The 10401-nt window shown below is 32.6% G+C and overlaps 1 protein-coding gene across 2 annotated transcripts in view; it reads left to right on the top strand.

Moving 5' to 3' along the window:
- Window positions 1–402: 402 nt before the first annotated feature.
- The window catches only part of LOC138336383 (beta-galactosidase-1-like protein 2), a 40772-nt gene continuing 30773 nt past the window's right edge, over window positions 403–10401 (top strand). The window contains exons 1-3 of one of the 2 annotated variants that reach the window (XM_069285859.1): window positions 470–487; window positions 1096–1149; window positions 6952–7150. In XM_069285859.1, coding sequence (XP_069141960.1) covers window positions 6972–7150 — 179 coding nt within the window. In that variant the 5' untranslated portion in view covers window positions 470–487; window positions 1096–1149; window positions 6952–6971. Of the gene's footprint in view, window positions 488–1095; window positions 1150–6951; window positions 7151–10401 lie in introns of both variants that reach the window. The other variant, XM_069285860.1, reaches the window with a different exon arrangement.

Raw genomic sequence — 10401 nt, 5'->3', positions numbered from 1 at the left:
CGGTGACCAGGTAGCTCAGTCGGTAGAGCACTCGGCTAGTATTCTGAGGGTCCCGGGTTCAAATCCCGGTCTGGCCGCTACATTTTCTCCTCTCCTGTTACACATGCAATCACTACGTATGTGTACAATACATATAATGGTATGGTTAATTTTGTACGATATATACATATATATGGAACCTCCATGTAAACCGGTAAGTCATTTTAACAACGCCCTATTACATTGGAAAATATCTTCATTGGTATATATATTATCCAAAAAGAAAATCGAGTGAGTAGTAATTTTGTCGTAGTAATTTAGTTTGGAATTTAAATGCGTTGCTTTCCTAACGAATGCTTTTCCGGATATTTTATATCGTTCTTCTAATTTCCCGCTTCCAATATTAGTGTACTACTTCCGGTTTGCATGTTACTTCCGCTGATTCGCCTTGTGTTTTTCTTGCCTGATTGTGGCTGATTGTGTGGATGCTACTCCAACAATGTTAGAGGTATAGCACGACGAGACACTTTTGATCATTACGTCATGTCTAACCTCTAACAATCGAGGCAGGATTCACACGGCGCAGAAATGGGCTTGATATAAATTCAAAATTTCAAGTTGTGTTTACACTAACCTTTTATATCCTGAAAAAATTATCCCAAATCATGTTAAATCCAAAATTCAAGACGTCACTATTGCACTGTTATACCGAATTTAGACATTTCTATACCCCCACCACTATTTGTAAGTCTACCCGGTCGCCATTTTTACTTGGTTGTTACAAATTACGGAATGGTGACGGAAAGTAATAGTGTCATTGTCTATGAAATATTTTGCAGTATTTCGACTAAAATGCATCAATTCATTTAAAAATTTACAGAATCAATCAGAACTAATAAAAAGTACTTGTTTCCGTGCATACAAACAACCTTGGTTACCACTATTAATATTATCTTTCCATTTGATACACCGTACTATAATTTGATAAACCGGAAGTGACGAAAATTTGAATAGGAATTAACCTACATTTGTAGATTATACAGCGATGCTATGGGTCAGCTCAAATGTGTGATTATTCCGCGGATTAATGTTATGTCATACCTATTCTTATACCAGGATGTGTTCATGGATAACTACTGATTCACGCTATACATGTTTTTTGACATTCTGGTAAGTTTTTCACTTGGTAATTAAGCGTCAAAGTTCCGCTCTAATTCGAGGGCGGAACTTGCGAAGACTCGTATAGGGTTCGGGCATTAGATCTCGATATTGCACATCAGAAGTTTCTCAATATCGAGATCTAATATTATTGGATTATGTGGATGCATGAGTCGACAGTGGTACTTAAATTTGACCATTTTTGAAATGTTTTATTCTCCTAATCTTCTACTTTCTCTTCCCTCTTCTTTTTCTGGACTAGAGATCATGTTTGTGATACTTAATCTACTTAATTACAGTATAAGATGACGGAGTGTATATCAATCCTGTCGGCAAACTGTCAGGGGCTCAGAGATAAAATGAAAAGAAAAGATGTTTTCTCTTACTTAAGGGCAAAAAATTGCAGTATCTATTGTTTACAGGACACCCATTTTACAGAAGATTATCATTACATTATAAGAAGTGAGTGGGGTTTTGACTGTTATTTTAGTTCTTTTAAGTCTAATTCTAGAGGGGTTGCAATCTTGCTTAACAGTAATTGTGAAATCAGTGTTGTAAAAGAAAAACAAGATCTGTCTGGGAATTTTTTGGCGCTAGATATTGTAGTGGAGGGCTCTAAAATGACATTGATAACACTGTATGGTCCTAACATTGATACACCTACATTTTTTGATACTATTTCAAATACTTTAGAAGATTTTGGTAATGATAAGTATATTATATGTGGAGATTTCAATCTAGTCATCAACCCAGATCTAGACTATGACAATAGCTACAAAAATATAAATAACCCCAAAGCAAGAGATAAAGTTTTAGAAATTATTGAAAATTTGTCACTAGTAGATATTTATAGGGATCTTCACCCTGATTCCAGACGCTATACTTGGAGAAAGAAATCACCATTAAAACAGGCAAGACTGGATTTATATCTGATATCTGATAATTTGTTAACTAGTACGGTTAATGCAGTAGTAGTATAGATCTGATCATTCTTTTCCTATGATTAATTTAAAATTTAATGATTTTAAACGTGGAAAAGGGCTTTGGAAATTTAACTCTTCGCTATTGTATGATGAAGATTTCCTTAAGTTGATTAATAAAGTTATTTTAGATATAAAAAGTCAGTACTGCTTACCAGTATACAATAGGGATGAGATAGGAAATATTTCAGATACAGATATTGAATTTTTGATTAATGACCAGCTTTTCCTTGAAACATTGCTTATGGAAATTAGGGGTAAAACCATCTCCTATTCATCATATAAAAAGAAACAGCTAAATAGAAATGAAGATAATCTCAAGAAAGCTATTCAAAGTTTAGAAGAACAAGATCAGGTAGACATTGAGGAATTAGAGAATAAGAAAAGGGAATTGGAAAAAATCAGAGTTAAAAAAATTAAAGGCAGTGTTATTCGATCGAGGGCAAGATGGCAAGAAGAAGGTGAGAAACCAACAAAATACTTTTTTAGTTTAGAAAATAGGAATTTTACATCTAAGATTATACCTAAGATAGAAAAAAATAATATTATACTTACTGATCAGGATGATATTCTCAATGAAGTTCATTCTTATTATGAAAAGCTATATGATGAAAACTGTGATACAGAAGATGCTAACTTAACAGATTATTTAGGTATGTATGATGTTGCAAAATTAGATAATAACGAGGCTAGAAGTTTGGAAGGGATGATTTCTTTAGATGAGGCAGCTAAAACTCTGAAAAATATGAAAAACAATAAAAGTCCGGGCACAGATGGTTTCACTGCGGAATTTTTTAAATGTTTCTGGAAGCAGTTAGGGGTTTTCATAGTTAGATCTATAAATTTTGGATATATAAAGGGAATGTTGTCTGTAACTCAAAGAGAAGGTGTAATCACATGTATTCCTAAGGGAGATAAACCCAGGCAATTTTTGAAAAACTGGCGTCCTATTACTCTTTTAAATATTGTATATAAAATAGCTTCAGGATGTATAGCAAGCAGGATTAAAAAAGTTCTAGAATAAATTTTGTAAGACGAAATTAATTTGTGAGGATCAAACAGGATTTCTTACTGGTCGCTATATTGGAGAAAATACAAGACTTGTCTACGATATCATGCAATATGCAGAAGAAAAAAAATATCCCAGGTATGTTACTCATGTTAGATTTTGAAAAGGCCTTTGATTCTGTGTCTTGGAAATTTGTAAATAAAGTTTTGAAATATTTCAATTTTGGTCCAGATATTCAAAAATGGGTTAAATTGTTTAACACTAATATTATTGCTGCTGTGAACCAGGGGGGGGGGGGAATCTATCTTCTTTTCTCCACATCAGAAGAGGCTGCCGTCAAGGGGACCCAATCGCTCCATACATCTTTATTCTGTGTGTTGAAATTCTAGGTATCAGGATAAGAAATAACAAGAAGATTAAGGGTATAGATGTAGGTAGTTTTCCCATTCTTATTTCCCAATATGCTGATGATACCACACTTATACTAAATGGTTCAGAAGTCTCGTTAAAGGAATCTATTTGTGAGTTGAACTCCTTTGCAAAAATCTCTGGGTTAAAACTTAATGTTGATAAAACACAGGTCATTTGGATAGGGAGCAAAAGTTATAGTGGTGATACCTTTTTACCGGAGTTAAATTTACAATGGGGTAAAACTAAATTTACACTGCTTGGAATTGAATTTAGTGTGAACATGCATGAGATTCCAAAATTAAATTTTGATAAGAAGTTAATTAAACTTAAAGCACTAATAAAGACATGGAGTAAAAGAATTCTCACACCCATTGGCAGAATAGCCCTAATTAAGTCTCTTTTCTTGTCTCAATTTATTCACTTATTTATTTCATTACCAAATCCTAATGAAAAATTTCTTCAAGAACTTAACACTATCCTATTTAACTTTCTATGGAACAGTAAGGTAGATAAAATAAAGAGGGATGTCTTGGTGCAAAATTTTAATGAAGGCGGTCTAAGAATGGTAAATGTAAAACTATTTATTGATTCCTTGAAACTTACTTGGGTAGACCGGCTTTTAAAAAAGACATGCAAGTGGCAAATTATTTTTAAATCACATACTGATTTGCAAAAGTTATCAATATGTGGTAGTGAGTATATTGAGGAATGTAGGTCACATTGCAGGAATAATTTCTGGAAAGATGTTTTTAAAGCATGGAAAAAATTCAATGACGTAGAGGGGGTGAGAGAAAAAATAGATATGTTATCATGTACACAGACAAAGCCATTATGGTATAATAAAGATATAACTATTGGAGGAAAGGTAGTTTTTTATAAGTCCTGGTATGATAGAGGTGTAACAATAATTAATGATTTAGTAAAAGATCCCACTACATGTTCTTTCTATACATATCAAGAATTCATGCATGTGTATAATATTAATATAAATTTCCTTCAATTTCAGGGTATAATCTCATCTATCAAAAGACTTTTAACGAGACTTAATGTTGTAAATATGAACCATGGAATAGTCTATCCAATTATCCCTAATAATATCTTACTTTTTATGAAAAATTTAAATGGGACAAAAGATTTTTATAATATTATGGTTAAAAATAATCTCATTTCAACTGGTAGAAGAAAATGGGATGATCTGTTTGAAGATATTGAACTAAATTGGGTCAACATATATAATAATCCTTTCAAGGTTACTAAAAACACAAAACTACAATGGTTTCAGTATAGGACAGTACAAAATATTTTAACAACAAACACGTTTTTATGTAAAGTAGGATTAGCCAATAATCCAATATGTAACTTGTGCAATCTTGAAAGAGAAACCATTGTCCATATTCTTTGGGAATGCAGAGAAACTCAGAGATTTTTGCAAAGCGTAGAGACATTCCTGGATGCACTCTATATCCCTTTTCAATACAATAAACAAAGCTTTCTTTTTGGTTTGTTTTTACAAAATAGATATCATACTATAAATAGAGTAGACAATGAAATTTTGATTATTATTAAGTATTACATATACAAAACCAGATGTTTGCATAAAATTTTAAGTCCACATGCTCTACTCAACTTAATTAAAGAACATTACATTTCTCAAAAACATATTGCCAATAGTAAAGGTGGAGGTGCTCAGCAGAAATGTGAAAATGAATGGAGAAAATGGGAAAAACTTATTGATTTAGCTGACTAGTTAACTATTTGTATGTTTCTTTATTTAATGCGACAATCTATGATAGTCATGTTATGTTATATACATGTAACTATGTATCATGTACTATAACTTTTTTACCATGTACATAAATTAGTTATCCTTCATTGAGCTCCTGGAGTTTATAACACCACATAAATCTTGTTTCGACCTCTAGTCCTCTCTCTCTCTATCTCTCTCTCTCTCTATCTCTCTCTCTCTCTATCTCCCTCCCTCTTTCTCTCCTTCTCTAATATGTATCATACCCTTTTCCTTAGAGTGCTTGTGTAAGAACTTGCGTGCGAGGGGGTGTATGTAGGCGTGTGTGGCGTATGTGTGTCTGTGTGGATGTGGGAGTGAGGACCATGTTCGTAAAAAGAAGCTGCTACTGCAGATGATGATGAATGATGATGAACAATAATGATGTAGATGAATGAAGCTGATGCATCAGACAATGATGATGGTGTATGAAACTGTGATTGTAAATGATAATGATGGTGATGATGAATATGATGAAGAATGGTAATAACGATGACTATTATGAATGTTGCTGCTGAAGATGATGATGATGATGATGATGATGAATGGTGATGGTGCTAGTGAAGATGATAATGGTGATGATGAATGGTGATGATGATGATGATGATGATGAATGGTGATGAATGGTGATGATGATGAATGGTGATAATGATGATAAATGGTGATGGTGATGATGATGATTATGATGATGACGATGGATGATGATGATGATGATGAATGGTGATGATGATGAATGGTGATGATGATGAATGGTTGTGATGATGATGAATGGTGATGATGATGATGATGAATGGTGATGATGATGATGAAGATGATGATGATGATGAATGAAGCTGATGCATCAGATTATGATGATGATGGTGAATGAAACTGATGTGGCAGATGATGAGTGATGATAATCTTTTGTTTTGTATTTGTAAAAATGCTTTGGAAAAATAAAATAATTATAAAAAAAAAATTGAAAACTCAAACTTTTCAATGGTTCAGTTTTTAATGTGAAAAACTACTATATGTTAGCGATGGATCATCTTTAATTCAAGATAAAAATATTAAAAATAATTAATTGCGTCCCGGAAAAAAAATCTATACTGTCTAAAACCCTGTTGACACTATGCCCTATATGGAATTAAGTAGTGATTACGCATTCACCAAACGCAAAGTAAGTTATTTCATGTGTATTTTTGTGTTAACTAGACACTTAATCATACAGTACACGATTAAATATCGTATCAGTTATGCTTTGATCTGTCGACGGTGGGGCAAATATAAGTCGAGTACAAGTTGTCTCCCTTTGATTACCATATTACCTGTGTGTTACCTGACATGTTATACATGTATGTTAAGCTGTCAATGCAAGATGAAAAGTATTTAATTCAGATTTAATATAAGTTAACTAGTATGTCATTGTACATATAATATACACCTAGCAGTTGTCCACTGTGTATCACTAATGCGTTAACGAAACCTTTATCTGTATAGTCCGCTAAACCTGTCTATATTATTAGGCTTTTTAAAATATATGTATTGCTAGAGTGGAACTCAAAATAACATATAGCACAAGGTCAACGTCTTATCATGTAGGGCCTACGTTGTGTTTACCGATCTATCACAATCTACCTTGCCTGTTACAGAGGCCTGACTATAGGAGGACATGGCGGAACTACCATACACAAGTTCTGGCAGCCTCACCTACAACAATGGAGATTTCATACTGGACGGTAAACCGCTCCGTATCCTCAGCGGCACCATGCACTACTTCCGGGTGGTACCCGAGTACTGGGAAGATCGCCTCCTCAAAATGAAAGCGTGTGGACTAAATACGGTAGAAACGTAAGTATATCGTGTATAATATCTTCTCAATATGAAAGCGTGTGGACTAATATACATGTATACCGACCCCGTGTAACAAAAGCGTGTGGACTAATATATATCGACCCCGTGTGACAAAGGCGTGTGGACTTATATATACCGACCCCTTGTAACAAAGGCGTGTGGACTTATATATACCGACCCCTTGTAACATAGGCGTGTGGACTAATATATACCGACCCCTTGTAACATAGGCGTGTGTACTTATATATACCGACCCCTTGTAACAAAGGCGTTTGGACTTATATATACCGACCCCTTGTAACATAGGCGTGTGTACTTATATATACCGACCCCTTGTAACAAAGGCGTGTGGACTTATATATACCGTACCCTTGTAACATAGGCGTGTGGACTTATATATACCGACCCCTTGTAACAAAGGCGTGTGGACTTATATATACCGACCCCTTGTAACATAGGCGTGTGTACTTATATATACCGACCCCTTGTAACAAAGGCGTGTGGACTTATATATACCGTACCCTTGTAACATAGGCGTGTGGACTTATATATACCGACCCCTTGTAACATAGGCGTGTGGACTTATATATACCGACCCCTTGTAACATAGGCGTGTTGACTTATATATATACCGACCCCTTGTAACAAAGGCGTGTGGACTTATATATACCGACCCCTTGTAACATAGGCGTTTGGACTTATATATACCGACCCCTTGTAACATACAAATGTAGGCGTGTGGACTTATATATACCGACCCCTTGTAACATAGGCGTGTGTACTTATATATGCCGACCCCTTGTAACATAGGCGTGTGTACTTATATATACCGACCCCTTGTAACATAGGCGTGTGTACTTATATATACCGACCCCGTGTAACATAGGCGTGTGGTAGGCGTGTGGACTTATATATACCGACCCCTTGTAACATAGGCGTGTGGACTTATATATACCGACCCCTTGTAACATAGGCGTGTGGACTAATATATACCGACCCCTTGTAACATAGGCGTGTGGACTAATATATACCGACCCCTAAATAGCACAGAAACGTAATTATAAGTAGGTCGTGTAACTGAATCACCGATTTTGGCCGGGCACTATATTTTTGAAATTAACACAAACATTACTGTTGAGTAAAAATGTACACAATTAAAGTGTAACAGTTTTCCGTAGAATTTCCTTAGGTAACGATTTTGGGTTCTGGGTGATAGCCGTGTCAGGTATGGGAGAGTGTATACAGGAAGGCAATAACAAGTAACCATAATTAAAACACATTGAAACAACTATAAATGTACATGTTCACCTCGCGACATACGCATAAATATACATAGACATAAATATACATAGACATAAATATACATAGACACAAATATACATAGACATAAATATACATAGACACAAATATACATAGACACAAATATACATAGACACAAATATACATAGACACAAATATACATAGACACAAATATACATAGACATAAATATACATAGACACAAATATACATAGACACAAATATACATAGACACAAATATACATAGACATAAATATACATAGACACAAATATACATAGACACAAATATACATAGACACAAATATACATAGACATAAATATACATAGACACAAATATACATAGACACAAATATACATAGACACAAATATACATAGACACAAATATACATAGACACAAATATACATAGACACAAATATACATAGACACAAATATACATAGACACAAATATACATAGACACAAATATACATAGACATAAATATACATAGACATAAATATACATAGACACAAATATACATAGACATAAATATACATAGACACAAATATACATAGACACAAATATACATAGACATAAATATACATAGACACAAATATACATAGACACAAATATACATAGACATAAATATACATAGACACAAATATACATAGACACAAATATACATAGACATAAATATACATAGACATAAATATACATAGACACAAATATACATAGACACAAATATACATAGACACAAATATACATAGACACAAATATACATAGACAAAATATAATAGACATAAATATACATAGACACAAATATATAATAGACATAAATATACATAGACATAAATATACATAGACATAAATATACATAGACATAAACAAATATACATAGACACAAATATACATAGACACAAATATACATAGACATAAATATACATAGACACAAATAAATAATAGACACAAATATACATAGACACAAATATATACATAGACACAAATATACATAGACACAAAATATACATAGACAAAATATACATAGACACAAATATACATAGACACAAATATACATAGACATAAATATACATAGACACAAATATATATAGACACAAATATACATAGACACAAAAATATACATAGACACAAATATACATAGACATAAATATACATAGACACAAATATACATAGACATAAATATACATAGACACAAATATACATAGACATAATATACATAGACACAAATATACATAGACAAAAATATACATAGACACAAATATACATAGACATAAATATACATAGACACAAATATACATAGACAAAATATACATAGACACAAATATACATAGACACAAATATACATAGACAAAATATACATAGACACAAATATACATAGACACAAATATACATAGACACAATATAACATAGACAAAATAACATAGACATAAATATACATAGACACAAATATACATAGACAAAATATACATAGACACAAATATACATAGACACAAATATACATAGACACAAATATACATAGACACAAATATAATAGACACAAATATACATAGACATAAATATACATAGACATAAATATACATAGACACAAATATACATAGACACAAATATACATAGACACAAATATACATAGACACAAATATACATAGACATAAATATAATAGACAAAATATACATAGACATAAATATACATAGACACAAAATATACATAGACATAAATATACATAGACAAATACTACAAAATATTACATAGACACAAATATACATAGACACAAATATACATAGACATAAATATACATAGACATAAATATACATAGACACAAATATACATAGACATAAATATACATAGACACAAATATACATAGACACAAATATACATAGACACAAATATACATAGACATAAATATAAAAACAGTTTTTTCTCCCTAGCGCTTTCTCGGCTCATGCCGGTCTTCAGGGG

This window comes from Argopecten irradians, chromosome 12, assembly GCF_041381155.1.
Source record: "Argopecten irradians isolate NY chromosome 12, Ai_NY, whole genome shotgun sequence".
NCBI classification, from domain to species: Eukaryota; Metazoa; Mollusca; class Bivalvia; order Pectinida; family Pectinidae; genus Argopecten; species Argopecten irradians.
The sequence above is the reverse complement of the archived record's forward strand: the minus strand, read 5'-3'. Positions and strand labels throughout refer to the sequence as shown.